Source organism: Elgaria multicarinata, chromosome 11 (assembly GCF_023053635.1).
Source record: "Elgaria multicarinata webbii isolate HBS135686 ecotype San Diego chromosome 11, rElgMul1.1.pri, whole genome shotgun sequence".
Lineage (NCBI taxonomy): Eukaryota > Metazoa > Chordata > Lepidosauria > Squamata > Anguidae > Elgaria > Elgaria multicarinata.
In genome coordinates, this window is record NC_086181.1 from 10114086 (window position 1) to 10138446 (window position 24361).

The 24361-nt window shown below is 48.2% G+C and overlaps 1 protein-coding gene across 1 annotated transcript in view; it reads left to right on the forward strand.

The window, feature by feature from the left end:
• The window catches only part of LOC134406329 (inactive phospholipase C-like protein 2), a 36053-nt gene extending 11903 nt beyond the window's left edge, over window positions 1-24150 (forward strand). The window contains exons 2-6 of the mRNA XM_063137694.1: window positions 10031-12517; window positions 15002-15211; window positions 15648-15723; window positions 19226-19335; window positions 23895-24150. Of these exons, the coding sequence (XP_062993764.1) occupies window positions 10031-12517; window positions 15002-15211; window positions 15648-15723; window positions 19226-19335; window positions 23895-24080 (3069 nt within the window). The 3' untranslated portion in view covers window positions 24081-24150. The remainder of the gene's footprint in view (window positions 1-10030; window positions 12518-15001; window positions 15212-15647; window positions 15724-19225; window positions 19336-23894) is intronic.
• Window positions 24151-24361: the final 211 nt, after the last annotated feature.

Genomic DNA, 24361 nt, shown 5'->3' on the forward strand with positions numbered 1-24361 from the left:
AACAAACAACAAAACCTTTAGTGGCAGGCCAGCTGATATGCCAAAGGCCTACCTGAATACAAACTTCTGAGATGGATCCAACCTAGCCTCTCTCAGCAGACAGTTCCAGGGCCTGGGAGCAGCCACCAAAAAGGCCCTCTCTTGCAGCCCCAATAGCGGTGGTACCAAGAGAATGTTCCTATATATATCAGAGATGAGTGAGGAAACAAGGCCCTGGTGAGCCCTGTCCTAAATTAAGCGTACCTAACTGCTACTGGTGTGGGTGGGCAGTCTTACAGCCTGCTTCATTGGGAGCTCATACTCCTTCCTGGCTTGGAGCTCTTAATTTAATTTTGTTTCCTCCCTGCACCCTACTTCATGCCAAAACACCTGTTCAGATTCCAAAAGGCAGGAAAAGCTATTCCTCTTGCACAAACTTCCTGAGGAGGTCCGGATCTGGCCCTTCAGCTGTGCCTCCATCTAGGAAATGGTTGAGTTCATTTCTGTTCTCCCTTTTCCCCATTGTGACCATCTGCTTCCCACATCAAGGAGAGGAAAGTTTGGCCTTTCACAAACTTGACACTATCTAGAACCAGGGTTGCATTTTGCCTTCTCTTCAAGAGAATCAAAGATACTCATAAGTGTGGGTTGCGTTGGGAGATTGTTAAAGTGAGAAGTGCTCTATGTGGCAGCCATTATTACATGGTGCTGGCTGGAGATGATGGGAATTGTAGTCATCCAGAAGGCACCTGGCTGGATAAGGCTGGCATAGAATATCTTTGATGCCAGTCCAGCCTTTCTCCCCTTTTGACAAATGCATTGTTTTGGAAAAGTTGCAAGCTGTTGAGTTCACAAAGGGCTCATCTACACCAAGCACGGTATCCCAATATGAAAGCGGTATATAAAAGGCAGGTGTCATGGGCCCCAACAGTTGTCAGTGCACTTCAGTACCACTATAAAGTAGTGTAGATGCTGCTGTGCACTTCAATACTTCTATAAAGCAGTAGTGTGGCTCCTGCCTTTTATATACTGCTTTCATAGTGGAATATCCTGCTTGATGTAGATGAACCCAGAGTCATCTTTGGGCTCGTGGGAAGCACACAGAGATCAGCAGGGCTGGTTTTATTTATTTATTTTTGCATTTATATCCCGCCTTTTTTCCTGCAAGGAACCCAAGGCGACGTACATAATCCTCCTCCTCTCCATTTTATCCTCATAACAACCGTCCTGTGAGGTTGGTTGGGCTGAGAGTCTGTGACTGGCCCAAAGTCACCCAGTGGGTTTCCATGGCCGAGTGGGGACTAGAACCCGGATCTCCCGACTCCCAGTCCAACATTTTAGCCACTACACCACACTCTAGCTCTCACACCACACTGGTTGTATGTTGTGATCCCTCGGAAGCATAAGAAAAGCACAGAATTGGCTGCCGGGTGCAGGATCGAGTTTCCTATCAGTCTCACACTTCATTACAAGAATATAAAAGTACAAGGCTCATTTATAGCCGTCCTGGCTGCCAGGATAGGATTGAAATCATGTGGGTAATGTCTGCTGAAGTGTCGCTGACTAAGGCTTTCAGAGTAAGGCTTGAGTGCCCTCCATAGCTCCTTGCATCCACCCTCCCTAGTGTCGAGGCAAACCAGAATCAACTTTGCAAAATAAGAGATTATGCAAACAGTCTCAATTTGCATAATTTATATGGGTTGCAGGATCCAGCTTTTCTTGGTGCAGAATTGGAATGGCCTGGTGGCACAAAATGTTGCTTTTACATATAGAAACAAAAGCTTTAAGTGTAAATTATGGCACGTTTATTTGTTGATTTAGTTCAGGGATGCGGAATCCCTTTCAGTCCAAGGGCTGGATTCCATTTTGGAGGAACTTCCAGGGGTGGGTAGAGTGGGGCCAAAAATACTAGCAAAAGGGGAGGGACCAAAATACCAGCATACGGTAGTTTAACTGAAAGTTCTTTCTGCGAATAACTGAGCTTTAGGAGATGCATTTCAAGTTTTTAGAATGGAGAAAAGCCTGCACAAACGCTGGGAAACCATCAAAGAACTGGTGATTAGTGGGGGGGGAAAGGATGGAGCCTGGGGGGGGGGGGGTCAAGGCCTTCTGGGGAACAGCAGAGGACCTCATTTGCCCCCCAGGCCTGAAATTCTGCGCCCCTGATTTAGGTATTTATAGATTGCCCAGGGCAGCTATTTATCTATCTATAAACAAAAAATGACCACAAAATGCAATAAAATCAATAAAATGCCATTATAAAACAGCATTGAAGGGCAGTAAAAAAAAAAATGCAACGCAATGTACCGGCAAACCTGACATGCCTGGGCAAACAGAAAAGGGTTTGAATAGTTGCAAAGCTTGTCTTCAAGGGCAGCTGCACTTAAGGGCCTTACGGTAGTCCAGTTGGGAGGTTTAGCCAAAACCAAAATCTTGCTGCTGATGGCAAATATATGAGGTGCTGTTTGTTTGCTTGTTTATTGCAGAATGCAGTTCTGGCATGGTCCCTAAGCGTAAGGAAGAAGGGAGGCTTTTAGCTGGGGTAGGAGCAGCAAAGGGAATCATGGGGAGCGGGCAGAGAACGGGGTATAGACCAGAAGGAGCAGTTTCTTCAGTGACTGGCCTCATCCCCTCCCCTCCCCACTTTAGTCCCCCCCCCCCTCAGCATCTTCTGCCTGTAAGTTTTCATAACCTTGTGTGAGATGAAGTCAAACGGAGACCTTGAATTCTGGGGTTGTTCTGACACTCTGTACCTCACTGCTACTCAATGCAGGCTCCTATCCGAACGTGAAAGCCTTTGGAGGCGCAATCCACTGGGACATTCTTCTCTGCAAGACCCATTGAAACGCATGTGTTGCTACCCTGGAGGACCGTGCCCCCACCCTCTCATTAGGCCACTGTCTAAAGCTGCCTTCCTAAATCTGGTGCCTTTCGGATGTTTTGGACTACAACTCCCACCAGCCAACTCCCGGCATCCCCTAGTTTTTTGTTTTGGATTGCAAAAACCAGCTTGAACCAACAACTCTGTTTAGATGATATACTTTGTGGTATGGTATACAGCTGCTCTAGGGAGAAGCAACCTTCTTTGGATGCAGGAGGGAACGGTTCTGCTCCCTTCGTGCATCTGGATACTAACTGCAGGATCAGGAATATAGAATGTGCATAGTTAAGATTCACTGGTTTCATTTTGAAAATTTAATCTCACGAAATGATAGTTGTGCTAAAGGCTATAATTCTGGTTTATATATTTTCTTCCCACTGACGAAGACCAGTCAGTTTGAAATGCGTTTTGGGTTTTCGATATTATATATTAGTACAGCCCTTTTTGGAAACCAGTATTGTCACTGTATGTATGAAAATGTTGGGCTGCTAATACATTTATATACACACACTGTTGATGATATATTATTCTATTAAAATTTGCAATATTGCTGTTATAGTTTTAAATTCTTAAAAAATGTCCTTACACCTATTTTGCTTCTTAGCCTCGAATTCGGTTTCTCTAACATTAGTCAAGCAGATGCCCTTGGACAGCTTAGCAGCAGCAGGTCCTAGTAGTGAAGATAGCCAATCCCTGTTTTGTCCCCAGCCTCTGGTACTTAGAGGTATGCCGCTTCTCAGCTTGGAGATTCCGTGCAGTGATGGCTCCTAGCCGTCAATACACCTGTGCTCCATAAATTTGCTGTTTAAAATGTCAAGCTTGGCACTACATGCCTAATTGGTCAGATTTACCATAAGGCAGATTCTTTTTTAGAGTGAGGAAGGGGCCAGTGTGTGAGCCTGGTTCTTAGTGCCCGTGCCATGGTTGATGTCCTCCAGGTGTTTTAGACCACAACTCCCGTAAGCCCCAACCAGCATGGCCAGGGGTTCTGGGAACTGTCATCCAAAACATCTGGAGGGGAGCCAGGTTGATTACCTGAACATTCCTTTGACATAGGAAGCAGCCTTAAACTGAATTGGACCATTGGTCCATGTGGCCGCAGAATGACTGGCTGCAGCTCTCTGGGGCTTCAGACGGGAGTCTTTTCACAGCTTTACCTGGGGCTGCTTGCGATTGAACCTGCAACCCTTTGCTTTCTCTACCATTGAGCTACAGCCCTTTTCTTGTGACCAGACCCAAGTGTTTTAGTCATTCTGAAGTTGTCTTGTACCAAAGCAGACTACATATCCATCTAACTTAGCGGCCTGGTTCGCATGTAATGAGAAACCACCATAGGGGAATTTCCACGTGGGGCTTCTTGTCCTTTGACTATTCAAGCTGCAGCAGGGGCACACTTTGTTGTCACATGCAGACCTGGTGATGGTGGGTTGTTGGCGTGCCTGACAAGCCACCCAGAACCCATGGGCTGTTTTAGGGTTGTGGATGGCTTATCAATCACCCCAACAGCTCACCCTCGCCTGGTTCCCAAGTAGCGACAAGCTACGATGCCCCCTGCTGTTGCTTTAATATTCAAAATGGATGCCGCAGTGAGAAACCTTGCAGGAAAATTCCCCCACAGTGGCTTCTTGTTACATGTGAACTAGGACGCTGTGTTGTTTGTTCTGATTGGCAGTGAATTTCTGGAGTCTCAGATTTCTTTCCCATCATTGCTACCTGATCTATTTTTTAAAAAATGGATGTGCCAGGGATTGAACCCAGGAACTTCTGCCTGCAAAGCATGTACTCTACCAGTGAGCTATGCTATACACCCCAACACAGTATGCTGTTAGCTAAGATGAGGTGGCAGATGTTCGATGCCCTTAAGGACAGTAGGGTGAGAGAAAGACCTGTGACCCAGAGGTGGGACGATTGGTTGTAGTTACTGACTAGGCGGGATCGTATGTGCTCTGTGCATGGCCAGAGAGAGCTGCAGCCTTTATTATGACTTCATGTGTTCCATTGATGAACCCCTGGCACTTGAGAACAGTTTCTGGTGTTTAAGACCTAGTGGACCCGTCTTGATGTTCCACTGCCAAATCAGGACAGAACTTTTGATCCACACTTGTCCATACTCAGCATCGATCCCTTTCTCCTTCCCAGCTCCCAGTACCCGGAGCCATTGCATTGAATTACCATCTCTGCCCCACCCCCCATCACGATCCCCTGATCTGTGTCAATTTAGGAACCACCAGTTTCCTCTCCTCCCTTTGGTAACCGTAGAGATGGTACATTATGCAAGGATGACAGCTGACTCATCTCTTCCACCCCCTCTCTGTCACTTTTTGCCTCAGCCCAGCTCAGGGTGGTACCATCCTCCCCGCCTTTCTGGGATCCGTGATCCGTTTGCACCTCTGGATGGCCTGGAAAAGTGAAAAGAGTCTTCAGCTGGCCCCCTGGCCAGAATAGCACCAGGGCAAGGAGGTATCCCAACCATGTTTTCTTCTGTTCTTTCCTGTGAATCCCACTTCTATCAGCTCAAGATATTTTCTGTCAATCGCACCCAGGGAATGAGACACAAGGAAGGGGAGCAGAGTTTTGTAGCATTGGCTCAAAACCTTCAGCTTCCAAGGACCGAGCTTATACCTGGAACTACTTCACTCTCTGACCAGGTTCGGATGACATGATAACCAATGGTGGGTTAAGTAGTCAACAGTGGATTATTGTGTTGTCTGTTGGGACTTTTTCACACTGAAATAACCAACGCCAATTGCCAGCATTGGGTATCGTGTCATGTGTCTGGCACCATTGCACACAGTTGGTTACTTTCAGGAACTACAGAGTCCCATGGTAAGAGTGATCAGAGCGGCAGCTGCCACTCTAGTCCAGCCAGTAGAACTCACAATGGCTGATAGGATACCAGCAGGAGGACTGAGGGGGGGGGGGAGAGAGGGCAGGAGATATGTCAATCAAACACACCGCTGACTAATGGTCAACTCGACACTGGCTTTAATCCACACCATGGTTAATTATAATCATGTTGTGTGGGGAGTAGCCCCTTGATAATCAACCATGGAGTTGACTATTAACCCACCTTTGACTATTGTGTTGTTCAGATTAGTTTTCCAAAACAAAATTAAACAAACCAACAAAAAGAAAAGAAGAACAAAAATACATTGAATTTAAATCTAATTATTGACAGAGGGTAATTTAAATCTAATTATTAACATATATGTAAATTTCTCCCCTTTTACTTTACAGACCAAGATATAGGTGGAATCCATAGGCTGCTTAGACATTTCTTTATAATTCTTTGCTATATCAAATTATATTTGGTCTCTTTTCCATAGTCCAACAAATGCTGCTGTGAATGTCCCTGATCAGTATATAAAATAAAACCTGCCATATTTTATAAAAATCAGATGCAGAAGTTCTAACATTGGAAATCTGGTATATGGAACTATGGCAAATAGCCATGGCAGAAAAATTGATGTGCCAACCACTTCTCTGAACCATGGATATGTGTCATTAGGATTGACCAGATTGCCTCTGACCAGGTGCAGAGTTCTTTTCTCCACCTGCAGATATCTCTGCCTCCAGGACACCTGGCACTAAAAGGAAGGGGTTCTTCTTTCCCTGCTCCTCCAGACCTCCTTTGCTTCCAAGTTGACAATTGCAGGCCCAGTGGGGGGCAGCTGGTACCTCTCAACAGTCTACAGGGCTTCTCCAATTCTAGCCCTTATCCAGTACTGTAGTGGCAGCACTGGCATTTTTTTTCATTAGCAGGGTTAATGCTAATAACACCCCCCTCGAATTTCCTGCTCCTTCTGAGCAGACCTGCAATTCTCACAGTAGCTGGGGAGGAAATGGACTTTCACAACAACAATATATTGGTGTGAGCTATTCCTGCTACAGTGCAAAATGTTTAGGGGTGGCTTGGTCTTGAATAGCAACTAAGACCCATGAGTTTTACAAAAGCCCTGCTCCTGGTGGAGATGAAAAAGGCTAGAACTGGTTTATTGAGATGGATCAATGCAGCTGCCTGAGTGTTTGGTTTCTCTTTAGGGGCATGGCCACGGAGACTGTCATGATGAGCACCTGCCCTTCAGAATTTCCCACTGCCCCACTGCCCTTAGCCTACAAATACACTTGGGCATGTCTATACAATCATCGAGGGCTGGTGAAAGGGGAGGGGAGGGTGCTGGATGTGGTACTGAAATGGAACAAGCCCTCTTGTGGCTACCCAAGGCCAGGACATGGGCCAGTTTGGGGCTTCTGAGATTTGGATTAGGCTCCAGGAGTTTGGCTGTCTAACGTCTGGCTCCCAAGGTCACCCAGTGAGTTCCATGGGGGTGTTGGGATTTGACCCTGGCTCTCCCTGTTTCTAATCCAAATTTCTAACCGCTACACCATGCTAGGCTCATCCAGGTGTGCCCTGTTCAGTTGCCCATTTTAGGGCTGAGGACCGGAAGGGTCAAAGGTTTGTGTGGGGGTGAGGAAGGCGTGAGGCTGGATCCTCCAGAAGCATTGCTATCCCCCAAGGCTGCATCAGGAACTACTTTTGTGTCTTTCAAGGCAGCAGGGCAGGGCTTGGACAGACCTGACCTGTGGGTCGCAATCCATCCGGGAGTCGTCTAACTTCCCAACACAAGATGTCCTTCCTGTCTCCAGAGGCGCCCTTCCGCTCCCTGCAGGCTTCATCCACCAATGCCTATCTAAGGGACCCCGAAAAGGCTGCCTAGCTTTTCCAGGCCTGGCACAGAGCAGTGGCAGCTAAAAGAGGCAGCTTGCTTTTCAGACCTGGCACTTCCTTGACTTGTAGCAGTTATAATGGCTTGAGGGAAAGGAGAAGGAGGGCCATTTTTAAAAATGATATGGTGCTCCACAGTTCTAACTCCCACACAGGTTCTCCTGTTGATGGGCTACCCACACCACATCACCTTTCCTCCAGTCTCCCAGCACTAGGTGCCCGGGAAGGGGAGGTTGGCATGATTTCTTGGGCAGCAGCCAGCTTTGTCCTTTTGCTTGTTGATCATAGCCAAATGCTCTCTCTTTCTCTTTGCATATGTGTGGGAGTGAAATGGGAAAGTATAATTCCCTTAGCACGTTTAATTTGCAAAGTCCTTCACTTGTTTTGTGTCTGGCCTCCTCATCAATCTTATGAAGCGCATTCCCACTCTACAGATGATGAAACTGAAGCTGAGAGAGAGAGAGAGAGAATGCTGAGGCTAAGAGAGAAGGGATAGGGCAGAGGAGCCATGAATTCAGGCCTCGTAGATCTAACGCCACATAGTCCCTTAGCCACCCTGTGCCTGCAACCACGATGGGAAAAGGGCAAGTTCATTGTGGGGAAGTAGAGGTCTTGATTTTGTGTTTAAAATTTGGTAAACCGCCCAGAGAGCTTCGGCTATGGGGCGGTATATAAATTTAATAAATAAATAAATAAATTTAATGATCGGAAATTTAAAAACCAGGAAGCCCACCCTCCAAAAGTGAAATTGACAAGTAGTTTGTCAGTGTTATCCTCTCCAGGAATGAGAGGAAATTGTTTGGTCTTGAGACTGTATCAGCTAGGGGATGTCTCTTTTCATTCTCTGGGATCTTAACCATGGCATACTTTGCTTCTTCCTGGCTCCCCAAAATATGCATTATTTTGCATCTCTTTCTGATGTTTCTTTACCATGTTTATTGTGAGGGGCTTGAAGCCTCACCAGGGCTTAGTTCTGCAAGCTGTTTTCAGAGGCACAGCTGAGCCGTAGAACATGTAAAGTAAACTGAGTAACTGAGCATGCATGAAGAGAAATTGTTTGATTAAAATGTGGCTACCCTGCTTTTTAAGTGTCCAGAGTCACTTACAAATTATTCATAATAAACATCCCAATAAAACCAATACCGTAGCACTAACCATGTGTTTACCAAATCAGTAACACACTACCTAATCAGGGAATGACATAGAGAGAAGAGTTTCTGGGCCAAAGAGCAGAACTTGTTCAGTATGATCCTGTAGATATTTACTCAGAAGTAAATGGCACCAAGTTCAACAGTAAGATTGCAGCCTCAATGGATGTTTAACTCTGGCGCTTCTTGTTTGGGAAAGTAACCAGGGGCAATTTTTATTTATTTATTTTTATTTATTTCATTTATATCCCGCCTTTTCCCTTCCTTAAGGAACCCAAAGCGGCATACATAATCCTCCTCCTCTCTTTTTATCCCCACAACAACAACCCTGTGAGGTAGGTTGGGCTGAGAGTCTGTGACTGGCCCAAAGTCACCCAGTGGGTTTCCATGGCCAAGTGGGGACTAGAACCCGGATCTCCCGACTCCCAGTCCAACACCTTAGCCACTACACCACTGGCTCTTGGGTTCCTGCATAATTGTAGGGAGTGAGGAAGGAGTTAAGAAGGAATTGGCTGAGGCCTGCAGAAGCGTGTGTGTGGATTAGGCAAGCGTCCCCATAGCACAGCCTTTATCAGCCCGTTGCCCTCCTTGTGTGTTGGACTACAATTCCCAGCATGCTTGATTTAAACATTTTCCCCTGTAGCTCCAGTTAATGAAACGCATCCATTCCCAACGTGTTTGCCCTCTTCTCTCCCCCCTCCTGTGCTATTCTTCTGTCTATCCTATCCCGTCTCCCACCCACCCCAGCTTGGCCTTCCAGCTGAACCATCAGGAAGTGTGTGTGGGACAACAGAATGGTCGGATGTAGCTATATTTAGCAGTTGGAAATGGGCGCTGAGTTCCTGGAACCAGTTCGGTTTTATCTGGCCCCTCTACCTTACAGGGTGGGCTACATTTTAAGAGCTCGTCAAGCTTAGTCATTTGGGGAGGGGGCACTGTCTCCTCCTTACCGCTCAAACTGGTCAGCCCTTGGTTCCCTTTACCTGAATAAAACACCCCTTTTAAAAAGGCAACAAATAAACCCTTCTTGGAATGGTTCCCTCTTCACCCATTGAGTATATCCATCCTGATGTTTTTCATTCTCACTTCTCCATCTTCTTCCAGCTTACAACTCCTCAAAGTTTTCCTTCAGGTCCTCCATTCTCCTGGCCCCAAGGTTTTGTCCTAGCTTGTGAGAAGCCACAGAGATCGACGAATTTCGGAACCAACCAAAGCTGTTGTCCCAACTTTTGGGGGGCCGTGCCGATCCAGCTGCACCCCTGACCTTTCTGATCGTTCTCCTCTCCCTTCCCACAGGATGGGTCCCGCCAGCGCCCAGTGCAGCATCAGAAGAAAAAGACGGTCTCCTTCAGCACCATGCCCAGCAATCGCAAGCTCAGCAGTACTGCGGCCTGCATTTCCTTCATGCTGGAGGGCTGCGAGATGAAGAAGGTGCGCTCCAACTCCCGCATGTACAGCCGGTTCTTCGTGCTGGACCCGGACTTGCGCTTCATGCACTGGGAGCCTTCCAAGAAGGACTCTGAAAAAGCCAAGATTGAGATCAAGTCGATCCGGGAGGTGCGGGTTGGGAAAAAGACACCGGTGCTGCGCTCCAACGGCCTCTCGGACCAGTTCCCGGACGAGTGCGCCTTCTCTATCATCTACGGAGACAACTACGAGTCTTTGGACCTGGTGGCCAGCTCCGCTGATGTGGTGCACGCATGGGTGATGGGCCTGCGGTATTTGGCCTCCTACGGGAAGCACACCCTGGAGGAGGCCCCCGAGACGGGCCATCCCAATCCCCGGACCTCCTGGATCTCCTCAGTCTTTCACCTGGCCGACCTAGAGAAGGAAGGCCGGATCCCAGTCTCCCGTGCCGTGCAGCTTATTCGGGCGCTCAACCCTGGCATGAAGGCCTCGACAATTGAGCTGAAGTTCAAAGAGCTCCAGAAAGCAGCCAGCGAGCGGCTCGGGGAGGAGGTGAGCTGCCAGGTCTTTGTGGAGGCCTACTGTGAGCTGTGCACCCGTCCGGAGGTTTTCTTCCTCTTGGTGCAGTTTTCCAGCAATAAGGAGTACATGGGCCTGAAGGACCTGATGAGCTTCTTAGAAGCGGAGCAAGGCATGGAAGGGGTGACGGAGGAGATGTGCATGGAGATCGTGGGCAAATACGAGCCGTCCAAGGAGGGCCGGGAAAAGGGCTACTTGGCCATCGACGGCTTTACGCGCTACCTTCTTTCAGCAGATTGCGACATTTTCGACCCACAGCACCGCAAAGTGTGCCAGGACATGAGCCAGCCGCTCTCCCACTACTTCATTAGCTCTGCACATGGGGCGTGCCTGGCTGAGGACAGCTGCTTCTGGGGCGGCTCGACCTCGGATATTGGGGGTTACGTGGCGGCCCTCAAGGCTGGCTGCCGTAGCTTGGAGCTTGTGGTGTGTGACGGCTCGTCCGGAGAGCCCGTGGTCAGTGCCGGGACCCGCTTGGCCTTCTCCAGGGTGGTGGGTGCAGTGGCAGAGCATGCCTTCGAGGTCTCGGAGTTTCCGCTCATCCTGTGCCTCTCCGTGCGCTGCTGCGTTGCTCAGCAGAGGCTTGTGGCTGGACATCTTAGGAAGAGCTTTGGGGACAAGCTGTACCTGACACCCCCGAACCCAAACGAGGCCTACCTCCCCTCTCCGGAACGACTCAAGGGATGCATCCTCATCAAAAGCCGGAAGCTGCTCCCCAGCTGCCAGTCGAGCGAGGGGGATGTGTCTGACGACGAGGAGACCTTGGAGCTGGGTCTGCTGCTGGCTGAGGAGGGTCGGGAGCCGCCCCGCTGCCGACAGCTCTTGTGCCGAGAGCTTTCAGACCTGGTGAGCCTGTGCCAGACGGTGTCTTTCCAGGGCTTTGAGGCCTCTCGGCGGGGCCAGTGCTATTGGGAGGTTTGCTCCTTCAGCGAGGTGGAAGCCGGGCGCTACGCCAACGAGGAGCCGGAGGACTTTGTGGCCTACAACAAGCGCTTCCTGTCACGGGTGTACCCCAGCCCTATGCGCATCGACGCCAGCAACATGAACCCCCAGGACTTCTGGAAGTGTGGCTGCCAGATGGTGGCCATGAACTACCAGACTCCGGGCCTCATGATGGACCTGAATGCCGGCTGGTTCCGCCAGAACGGGGGCTGTGGCTATGTGCTCCGGCCGGCCATTATGCGTGAGGAGGTCTCCTACTTCAGTGCCAACACCAGGGACACCTTGCCTGGCATCTCAGCCCAACTGTTGCACCTCAAGATCATCAGTGGCCAGAACCTGCCCAAACCCAAGGGCTCTGGGGCCAAGGGGGACGTGGTGGAGCCGTACGTCTGTGCCGAGATGCACGGCATTCCTGCCGACTGCATGGAAAAGCGCACCAAGACAGTGCTGCAGAGTGGGGACAACCCTGTCTTCGAGGAGACCCTGGAGTTCCAGGTCAACCTCCCAGAGTTGGCCATCCTCCGGTTCATGGTGCTTGATGACGATTACATCGGGGACGAGTTCATTGCCCAGTACACGATCCCCTTTGAATGCCTCCAGATGGGCTACCGCCATGTGCCCCTCCAGTCCCTGGCGGGCGAGCCCCTCCCCAATGCCACCCTGTTCGTGCACGTGGCCATCACTAACCGGCGGGGCGGAGGCAAAGCACACCGGCGGGGGCTCTCCGGGCGCAAGGGGCGCCGCCTGCGGGAGTACACTTCCACCAAGGCCACGGGAATCAAGGCCATCGACGAGGTGTTCCGCTCTGCCACTCAGCCGCTGCGAGAGGCCACAGACCTGCGGGAGAACGTGCAGGTACCCAGGTAGTGGGAGACAGGAGCTAGGGCTCCTGAATTTGGTTTGCAGCGTCTTGGAGATGGGGAGAAGGGGCATTCCCTGGGTTTGGAACTCCTCTGAGTACCCATTTGCACCACAAAGATCATGCCTCTGAGAAACTACTTTAACTCTGGCTGTTCTCCCTATCCTCCCATACAAAAGAGCTGGGGGCTATCATTTTGTGAGGGTGCTGGAATTCTTAATCCCTCTACGGAACTAGAGTTTCCAGAGTCAGATAGTGGAGATCTGTGACAGCTAAGACATGTTTACATTGCTAGATGTGTCTTGAACAAGGAATGGGGTCTATTGTGTTAATGCCAGGAGGGGCGGAGTAAGGAAAAAGGGTGGAGTCACAGGAAGCTACCTTACATCAAGTCAGATTATTCGTCTGTCTAACTGGAAGTGGCTGTCCAGGGTCTCGGGCAGAGAGGGGTCTTTCCCATCACCCAACACCTTTTCATGAAGATACCAGGGGTAGAACCTGGGACCTTCTGCATGCAAAGTGTGTGCTCTGAGCTATGGGCCTTTCCCAAGCAGGGCTTAGAGGCTTGAAGAGTTTTTAAGGGGCAGGATGACCATTGAATCCACCTTCTCCTGGGCCAGGATCATCGCCTCCACCAACCCTTTCCTAGATGTTGAGTACCACCACCAGCCCTGCAAAAAACATGCCCGTCCGTCGTCCACTCGTAGACAGAATCAGATCTTTTTATAGGAATGTACGAGAATTCCATTCCATTTGTGCACTAGCGATAACCCACACTAGCACTAATGCGCATTTGCACAAATCCCTCCCCCCAAAGTAAAAAAAAAAAAAGACCCACAAGTCTGCGGAATCCATGAGACTCGGGAAAAGCCTTTCCGAGGCAGAATCCACAGGTCAGGTTCCTAGGAACCGAAACTCATTTGAATCCATTGCAGATTTCTCCAGCATCCCAAGTGCAGAGCATAACAGCTCCAGGTGACTCAGACAAGAGAGCTATCCAGGCAGGACTCCTGTATCTTTAACAGTTGTATAGAAAAGGGAATTTCATCAGATGTCATTTGTATGCAAGCAGCACTTGCCGAAATCCCCTCTTCATCACAACAGTGAAAGCTGCAGGAGCTCTACTAGAGTGACCAGATACAAAAGAGGGCAGGGCTCCTGCAGCTTTAACTGTTGTGATGAAGAGGGGATTCCACCAGGTGCTACATGCTTACAAATGTTGTTGTTGTTTATTCGTTCAGTCGCTTCCGACTCTTCGTGACTTCATGGACCAGCCCACGCCAGAGCTTTCTGTCAGCTGTCGCCACCCCCAGCTCCCCCAAGGTCAAGTCTGTCACCTCCAGAATATCATCCATCCATCTTGCCCTTGGTCGGCCCCTCTTCCTTTTGCCTTCCACTTTGACACCTGCTGAAATTCCCTTTTTCTGTACAACTGTTAAAGATACAGGAGCCCTGTCCTCCTTTCCATATGGTCAGCCTAGCTACCCCCACACTCCAGGGATAGACATATCTTCCCAGGGTGACTGTGGCTTGTCTGATGTGGAGGAACACACTTTCACAACCTAAGAAACATCAGCATGAGCAAAGGACTCTCCCCCAGAGGAAATGTATTTTGGGGGGCAAGCTCACATTGATGAACATCCTGTCCTGACTCATTGTGGCAGCAGTCCCTGGCATTTTGATCCCAGTGGGTTTCTTTGTGTCCTCTAGCGGTCACCCTTTAATACTAAGCAAACCAAGCAGGCAGCATCCCATCAGAAGAGGTTACTTTGCCTGCAGATTTCATCCAGTTACACCAAGAAATAGAAATGTAATAGGCAGTTTCCTTTAATTTTTTTTAATTATCAACTTTTAAAGGCTATGTGCACAAAAGACTTTAGCCCTATTATTCTGAAATGTGTCAGGCTTCACCCACTTAGGAACAGCCGCTGTGCTTGCCAGTTTCATCCAATTCTGTCAAAAAGCAAAAAGATTACAGCCGTTGGTTGATTTCTCCATTATAGTCAACGGACAGACATGCAGAGCTTCGGATTTTCTGAAGCGAGATTCTGATTCAGACCCAAGTCAACGTGAGTGGCCTCTGAATTAATCGGAGCCAAATAGCGGCCCGTGCCAAAGCAGGCTCCCACTGGTTAAGCATAGAGGATTGGCCAAGGGTTCACAAATTCACTCGTTGTGGTGAGTGATTCCCACCCAGCCTGACGTATATGTGATGCGCTGCTGCTCTTTTCCTGAGTTAGGGCTTTTGCATAAGGGTGAGGGCTAGGTTCTACCTTCAGAGTCTGAAGCTCAGAGATAAGACCCCAGCCCTCCCAAGGAAAAGGAAATGAAGGACCAGGCCAGCCCAAAAGTGTGGATCCTTTGGGATAAGGTTATGGGGAGCCCATGATAAAAGGAAGTGGCCAGAAATGTAGGGGGCTGAGGGCCCAATGGTGTCCTGATGTGCTGGTGGTTTTCCTCATCCTTTTTTCTTCTCCCAGAATGCCCTGGTCTCCTTCAAGGAATTGTGCGGCCTAACACCAGCAGCCAACATCAAGCAGTGCATCTTAAAATTGGCCACGTGGCTACAGCCCAGCGAGAAGGAGAGCTCCCCAGCCGTCACCCTCAACCTGGGAGAGGAGTACCCCTCCATGGAGGCCCAGGGGCCTGTCCCGGAGCTCCTGAGGAAAGTGCTTGCGGCCTACGACGCTGTGAGTGCAACTGGAGATTGGGACCGGGCGGGGGGAGACCCCCAGTCTAGTCCCATGAGTGTTCGCTGCTGGGGCTTCCAGAATGAGTAGGACCCCTTTTCTGGTTCTTCTGAAGTCCCAGGAAAGAGCAAGTTCCGGGACACACATCTGTGGTACAAATCTCAACCAAAGTGTCCCTGTTAGTGGTCATTCGTGGTTTCAAGTAGCCATTGACAGGTTTCCCATCTCTGAATACCTGTGCTATGAAGCGCCAGTTGTAGTGAGGAAGCCGAGTTGAATCCATAGCGTTTGCTGTAGTAGAACATCACGTTGCAGGCGCTGAGGTATAAGGGAGGGTTGGTTCACGAGCCTCCTGGAGCCTGGGGTGCTTTGCTGGCTGCTCTCTTCCCACCCACTCATTACAGCTCTCTCTTACCTCCTCCATGCTGTCCCCCAGATGATCCAGACAAGCCGGACGCTGATTGAGTCAGCTGATGCTGTTCACACCAAAATTATTCAGGTGCAGCAAGCAGGTAGGTGATGTCAGGTTGGCTCAAGTGGACATCCTTGCTTCTCTCCTTTTCCTCCTTCCATGGATACAGGTATCCTTAGGTCCTCTAATTCGTTTGACTTGCATCCCACGCTTCTTTCAGCTGCAATCCTAGACTCCCTTACTTTGGAATACTCAATGAGGCTTACATAGAATCGTAGAATAGCAGAGTTGGAAGGGGCCTACAAGGCCATCGAGTCCAACCCCCTGCTCAATGCAGGAATCCACTCTACAGCATCCCTGACAGATGGCTGTCCAGCTGCCTCTTGAAGGCCTCTAGTGTGGGAGAGCCCACAATCTCCCTAGGTAACTGATTCCATTGTCGTACTGCTCTAACTGTCAGGAAGTTTTTCCTGATGTCCAGCCGGAATCTGGCTTCCTGTAACTTCAGCCCGTTATTCTGAATAGACATGTATAGGAGTAGACATGTCTACTGTATCTGACTCCTCAATCCTAGTTATCGGTTAGACTTTTCAGCTGGTTCACACATGCTGGTATTTCACTCACCTGTCTCCACACTGGATGGTTGCAAACAGAGCATGTGAACGGTCTCCGATAATTATAACATGATACAACAGCTCCATCTGCAATGTCTTATCTGCTCATCTGTTCACAATGTAAGGTCTCTGCTGCTCTGTGTTTTTAATCTGTATTTTTAATTTCATTGTGTTTTGAACTAGCTCCCTTTTTTACTTTTTATCAGCTCTCATCTGATTTTTATATGGTTTTATTCTGTTATTGTTTATTCTGTTATATGGATTAGCTATTTTTTGTTGTTATTCATCACCTTGGACATATTTTATGGAAACGGTGTTGTTATAAATACAGTGAATAAATAGTAAATAGCAGAAATCTTAAACCCTTTAATAACTAAGTAAATAAATAGATTGTCACTGGAACTTGCAGGTCATTTTGTGGGTCTAGCCTCCACCTTTCCTCTTGAAAGAACTTGGGCCCCCATCGCATATAGATGTCTCATGACTCCATGACTCCAGCACCTAACCATGGCTTTCTGTGTCAACTGACACATCGAATCCTGTGTAGCTAGACCTCTTTCTTATATCAGCCCAGACACCATGATTTTCAATGGACTCTGTTCACAGTGGATTCAGCTATAAACCTTGAAGTGCTGAGAAACCACAGCATGTACGCGCATGTGCGAATCAGCCCCACCCCAGCAAAGAATGGTTTGCTCGAAGTTCCTAGATCATCCCCCAGCTTGATGCCATTTATATAGAACTATCCTGCAGGCAATTCTCTCCATCTTTTGCTGGGCGCAGAAGGGTCTATATATGCAGCTACTTTGCATAATTTTCTTTCCCAGTTTCCAGGTGTAGGAACATCCTTCGGTAAGGACTAAGGCAGTTGGGGGAAGTGGGAAGTTTTGTCCTGTCAAGTTCTGCGTCACCTTGGTGAAACCTGCCTGGGGTGGTCGGGGGAATCTCCATTCCAGCAGTGGGTCATTCCAGGCTGGTCATTTAACGTGTTGGCTAATGGCCTCTTGTCTGCTTCCTTTCCCCTTTCAGTCGGGGTTCCACAGGGCTCTGTGCTTGGCCCGTTGTTGTTTTCTCTTTATACATTATCTTTGGGTAATCTTATTCATTCTCATGGTCTTCAATACCATCTGTAGGCCGATGATACCCAACTATGCCTTTCATCTCCTGATTTGTCTTCCGAGGTTCAGGATCGTGTCTTGGCCTCTCTCACCGATGTCTCAGCCTGGATGCTTCGGCGTCGCCTGAAACGAAACATGGCAAAAACAGAACTGCTAGTTTTCCCTCCCAAACCCTCTCCTCTTCTCCCATTTTCTATCACTGTTAATAATGTTATACTCTATCCTGTTGAGGAAGCTCGTAGTCTTGGTTTAATTTTTAACTCTTCACTTTCTTTTTCTTCCCATATTGAGGCTGTAGCTAAGTTTCTTCTTGTATAACATCACTAGAATTCGCCCGTTCTTATCGGTCTCTTCCGCCAAGACTCTCATTCATGCCTTGGTTATTTCCTGCTTGGACTATTGTAATCTCCTGTTGACTGGTCTTCCTTCTTCTCATCTTTCCCCATTGGTTTCATTCATCATTCTGCGGCTAAGGTTATTTTTCTGGCTCATCGTTTTGATCACGTCACTCCACTTCTAAAATCCCTTCACTGGCTCCCTCTCTCCTACAGAATTCAATACAAGCTTCTCCTTTTGACTTTTAAAGCTTGCCATGGCCTGGCTCCTCCCTATCTCTCGTCTCTTATTTCACCTTACTGTCCTGCTCGCACCCTTCGCTCTCATAACATTACGTCTCTTACTCGCCCAAGAGTTTCTACTTCTCTCGCTCGTCTTCGCCCGTTTTCGCTCGCTGCCCCCCATGCCTGGAATTCTCTTCCAGCGCATTTGCGAACTGCGACGTCGATCACAGTTTTTAAATCTTATTTGAAAACATTTATTTTCTCAAAAGCTTATAATCTGTAGTGTGACGATACTAGTTTTTATTATTTGTTTTATTGTCCCCCATGCTGGTTGGCCTTTCCCCTCCCTGTTTGTTGTTACTGTGATCTTAGACTGTAAGCCATGTGGCAGGGTGTTTTGTATTTTGTTTTATTTTGTTCTGTACAGCACCATGAAAATTGATGGTGCTATATAAATAAATATTATTAATAATAATGGCTGTGGCCAGAGCCAAAAGTGGGTGGGGTTACAGAAGTAGGCAACCCAAGGAGACACTAGGAGGAAGCTATTTGTATCTAGACCTTCTACTGCCTCAATTTGTGTAAGTTTCCCTCCATCAGCTTTGCAGTTGGAGGAGCAGAGCAGAATGGAGTTAGACAGTATCCGTAACCAAGAGTGGGGCTGGTGAAGAATGTGGAGCAAGGGAGAGGTCTGCATTTGGCCCACGGGCCTGAGGTTACCCACTTCCTGATTAAAGTGATGTTGAGGGGTGGAGATTAAGGAAGAGCAAAGGGAATTCGGGATGTCCGGTGGGGGCAGTATTTTGGAGGATAGGAGGAACAGGAGGAATACCCACAGGTAGGAATGGAAAAGGCTGGAGAGAGAGGATAGTTCTTAAAGAGGATAGGAAGTGTTATGACACAGGCATTGCTGACACCTCTTGCTTTTTGGTTAATTGGATGTTTTAAAAAATTGCAAAAACCAGCAGAACCTGTTTAGCAAGGGGCCATATTGAGATGAGCATACAACTAGAGCAAAGACTTTTCCCTTGCTATACTTGACTCTGCGAGGGCAGATGTCTCCAGCCTTAGAGAACAATCCTATGCACGTTTAGATTGGGGGGAAAGTCCCACAACTCCCAGCATCCCCCAGCCAACCATGCTGGCTGGAGAGTGTTGGGAGTTACAAGACTACTTTCTGTCTCAACACGCATGGGATTGCACCCTTAAGTAGTGAAGTCCAGCCTTGATCGGAAGAAGGTGGAAGGCCTGTGATACTGTCTGCTTTGCCTCTCTTCCCTCCCTCCAACCCACCCTCTGCATTTCTCCAGGAATGGGTTTTCACAAGGAGCTGCACCGCTTGGAGGCCAAAGAAGGTCTGAAAGGGCGGAAGCTGCAGAAAGCTCTGGAGAGTTTTGCCTGGAACATCACCGTCCTCAAGGTACTTCCGAGCAGTGTTTACAGTGAGGTTGGGGTTGCTAGGGACAGTCCCAGTGCCGGGACTTCAGAGCATGTAAGAAAAGAGGCAGTGTGGTGTAGTGGTTAGTATGTTGGACTGGGATCTGGGAGATACAGGTTCTTTGGTCATGAAGCTCACTGGGTGACTTTGGGTCAGCCACTCTTTCTCGGCCTAACCTACCTCACAGGGTTGTCATGAAGATAAAAACGGAGAGGAGGAGGAGGACCATGTAAGCTTCCTTGCAGGGCCGGTGCCAGACTATTTTGCGCCCTAGGCAAGGTGAGCTACTTTCACCCCCCCCACCAAAAATGCCAACTTTGATTTTTAAGAACAGATGTTTCCTGGAAAAAATAGAAGCACAAAACTTGAAACTGCTAAATTTATTTTAAAGTGCAAGAAATATGTCATGCCAATTATAGCAAACAAATTGGAAAGGAACGTGTATGGGTCTAAAATGCATTATTTAATAGGAATATCACCTCCAAATCATCCCCCCCAACTCACACGCACACACACACTCAGCATCACTCACTCCAAACAAACACACGCATGAACACATGCATTCACTCAAAGACCCCATGCACCTCATTCACCCCCATGATGCACCTCATTCACCCATACATTCTCTCTCTATCTCTCTCTCTCTCTCTTTTCTGGGCGCATTCTGGAAGTCCGAACGTGGAGCCGCCCCACCCTCATCCAGTGTCCCTGGCTTCGCTTCAGCTGGGCAGGCACGGGGCACCATCTCGCCCTCCCAGGCCCAGCTGAATCCTCGGGCCAGGCCGACTCACAGCCAATGCGCGTGAGTGCTGTGCTGTGCCCGGTGCCCCTCTTAGCTTGGCGCTCTAGGCGGCCGCCTGAGTGGCCTCTATGGTAGCACCGGCCCTGCTTCCTCGGGTTCTTCAGAGGGGGGGAAAAAGGCAGGATATAAATCTAATAATAAATGTAATAATAAATACAAACAAATAAGAAAAGCTGAGCTGGATCAGACCGATAGCCCATCTAGTCCAGTGTTTTGTATCCACAGTAGCCAAACAAGACACAACCACAACGGCACTTTCGATGGCGGGCGCCCCAGCGACTCGCGTTGAAAGGCATATTGCCTCTGCTATTGGAGGTAATATATTGGCATCATGGCTAGTAGCCATTAATAGCCTTCTCCTCCATGAATTTGTCTAATCCCCATTTCAAGCTGCCCAATGAGTGCTGTTCACGGTAAGAGGAAAGTTAACCCTTTCCTCTCCACTGTAGTCCTGATGAAGACCACTCTCCCCTGCCCCCCCCCCCGGAGTTTGCTACTTTCCCTCAGAAGGAAGCTGCTGTTGACAGCAGTGGAAGCTTCCTGCCTGGATCTTGTAGCACTTGGGGAGGGGGAAAAGGTTAACCTCCCCCAGAATCATAATCCCAATTCTGATTAGATCCTCCCATGACTTTTACTCAGAAAAACAACAACAACTGGACACATTAAATGGATTCACACATATAACATCATTTTTGGTTTGGCCTAAAGTCCATTCCACCAGCCAGCAGCTTCTGCTAGAACCTAAGAACTCCATCACACCAGCAGTTTAACGCACTCTCGCCACATCTGGTATCTGGTATCGCAGCGCGGGACTCCCATGACATCATCCCTGTCCTGCACCCATCTTGCCTCTTTTCCTCCATTTTGCATATTATTTTGTTGCAGGGAAAATCTGGATTATTTCCCCCAAGTGGATTTAATGTGCCCTTAAGCTTCCGTGTACTGCTGTCTTCTCGCTTTTTCCTTTGTTGGGAGCATGTGCTTTGAATGGAGTCTTACTGACGAAAGGGGAGGGCAAAGCGGTTCTTCTCCAGCAGCATGCCATGCCAGACAAATGGACTTGTGCTTTGTCAGTTGAATGGACTTTACTGCTCCAACTCCACCCTCATTGCCCGGAGAAACAGAGCCCAGCCGATGAAACGTTAAATCAGTAAATCGCTAGACAACAAAGCCAGAGCAAGGGGTGGGTGGGAAGGAGCCCACGTCCCTGACGACCCCAGAAGATCTGTCTTTATGAACTGGAGATGCATAGCTGCACATTATCAAAGTAAAGGAAAACAGATCCTCCACAAATGCAAACAGGTGGAATTTTGAATTGGTGGAGTATCAGGAGAATGGGTTTTTTTTGGGGGGGGGGGATAAATTCCCCCCCCTAAAAATCAAGGCATGAATTATTCTGATTCAAACTTGGAATGGCTAAAGCCCTCCTTAAGAGTTAGTACTGTGCCAAGTTTCATCTCTTTATCTTTAAAAATTATGCAGATGTAAGCATTTTGGTTAGCCACAGATGTCAATATCAAAACTACCCCTCACCCCACTGAGCCTCTTCAAAATATAGAGATGTTCAATTTAGAAAGACACACACACATTGATTCCTGAAAAACTGTTGGATAATTTTAGAGACACTAGAAGCTCCAATTGGGTGCAGTAATTGCGCAGTTTCAGGCTGCCATACTATTGTATTTGCCCAGAAATAAAAGCATATTAAAAAAAATTAAAAATTAACTGCAGGGGGGAGGAGAACTTAGGGGGCGGAGCAGGAGATTTTGCCTGCATAGTAGCAATACAGGTGAAAAGTTACATGAGCTGAAATAGTGCAACAATGCACAAACGTGAAAGTGCCCAGCACTAGACTCGCTAAGGAAAGGAGGGGGAAACCTCAGACTCAAAGCAGGGGGAAAAAGTAGGTGTGATTGAGCTCTAAACCTGCAGTTGGTCATGTGGTGAGCAAGCACTGCCACCTAGTGGGCCTTGGGCGTTTATCCAGTTGTGTGTCATTAAGCTGTTGCTATTAAAAAAAAAACACGAAAGGGAAGTGGGGAGAGATTTGCCTCATGGACAGCCCTTTTGGTGGCAGGAAGGGGATGTTGAAATCTTCCTTCCAGGAAGCACCTCTTTTCCTGGTCCACAACAGTCAGGCTAGAAAGTTGCTTCTTAAATCCAGTGTGAGGAGTGGGGATGAGTATGCTTCTAGATGACTTTTTTTTTTTTTACCATGCCATCACCCTGCCTTATTCATGGAACTTTATAGCTGGTCTTCCATTTGCAACCACTTGTGTTTGGAAAGGAGGACAGGGCTCCTGTATCTTCAACAGTTGTATTGAAAAGGAAATTTCCTCTTCATCACAACAGTTAAAGCTGCAGGTGCCCTGCCCTCTTTTAAATCTGGTCACTCTAGTATAGCTCCTGCACCTTTAACTGTTGCGATGAAGAGGGAATTTCACCAGGTTCTCCATATATACAAATGACCCCTGCTGAAATTCCCTTTTCTATGCAAGTGTTAAAGATACAGGAGCCCTGTCCTCCTTTTCATATGGTCACCCTACAGGAAGCATGTGACTCCTTGTTACAATGGTTTCACTGGTCCATTTCTGGGTACAATTCAGTGTGCTGCAAAGCTCTGTGTGGCTTGAGACCAGGCTCCCAGAAAGACTGTATTCTCCCACACAAGCCTGCCTGGGTTTTAAGATCTTCTGGGGAAGCCCTTCTCTCAGTCCTGTTGTTATCAAAACCACGATCGGTGGGGATGTGAAAGAGGGCCTTCTTGGTGGCTGCTCCCAATTCTGGATCTCCCTGCCAAGGGAGGCTAGATAGGGTCCCCCTCTGATGCCATTCCACCAGGCAGGCTTTTAGCATGCAAGCTGATCTGGGGTGGGGTGGGGGTCTTACTGAATTTGGTGTTGTTTATTTTCTTTACTAGTATAAAACCAATGTCACCATGGGCAGTAGTAGTGCTGCTCCTTTCCCGCTGGCGGAGAGGCTGCCCTGCTTGATTGGTGCAGATGAAATTAATTGCTATTAGAGCTCGAGCTTTGAACTTTTTTGAAGTTTCAAATTTTTCTGCACATCTACACTGCTCAAACTTCAGTTTAAAACAAAAATGAGCAAAAACAGTTTGGTAGCTTTCAAGTAATAAGCCTTACACTACTGTATTCTTGTATAAGATTTTTGTGTTTTTAATTATGCCTTTAATTTATCTGTTTTTATATTATGATTTAATTAAGTCTCAGTTTTAATCTTGATTTTATTATTTTTTGCCACCTTGAACTTCATTTTTTTTTTAGTTGAAAGGCAGGATTTATAACCAATAAATAATAAAGTAAATAAATATTTTCTTCTATATTTCTGTCTGTATTTCCTTCATGAATGTGGGAGAAGAATCCAAAGCAAACATCACAAAATATCTTTATTAGGGGTCGGGAACCTGTGCTGCTCCAGATGTTGTTGGACTATAACTCCCATTATTGCTGACCATTGGACATGCTGGCTGGGGCTGATAGGAAATGGAGTCCAACAACATCTGGAGGGGGCAGCCGCTGTCAGTACCGGAGTGGGGTGAGGCACCATTTCCTGTTATCAGCTTCAGATCTCCCGAAACTATCAGGAGGACTAGGAACTTACTTTGAAATGGAGAATTATGAAGAGCGGAACTGTTTAGATACTTTGACGTTGGAGCCGCCTGTGGGACCGTTGGGTTTTCTTTCTGTAACCTCCGGGCCGTCTCTTCCTCTGTCCACAGGGCCAGGCTGACCTGCTCAAGCACTCCAAGGCAGAAGCACTTGACACGCTGTGGCAGATCCACAACGCCGCCCAGTCGTGTGGCATTGGGCGGAATGGAGCGGCCTCTCCCGACCTCTTCCGCGGCCGTAGCGTTCTTGACCCCATCCCGGAAACGGAAGGAGCCAGCGACACAGGCTCTTGCTGACTGGGAATGGACAAGACTAGGGGAGGGGACTCGTGGACACAGCGGGTGCCATAGAGGGACTTTGACATGCGGTAGGGTGGGGTTTGTTTTTTTTTAAAAAAAAAGAGAGACAAAGCACAGCGCTGCCTCTGGCCTGGGAAGGGAACGAGAGAGCGCCAATCCATTTCCGTGTGTGTGCGTGTAACAACCAGGGGTCCCTTACCATAAGACAAGGTGGCCATCCCAGATAGCAGATTTTGGATGACAGTAGCAGATAGATTGTCCTCCATGGGATACGTCCC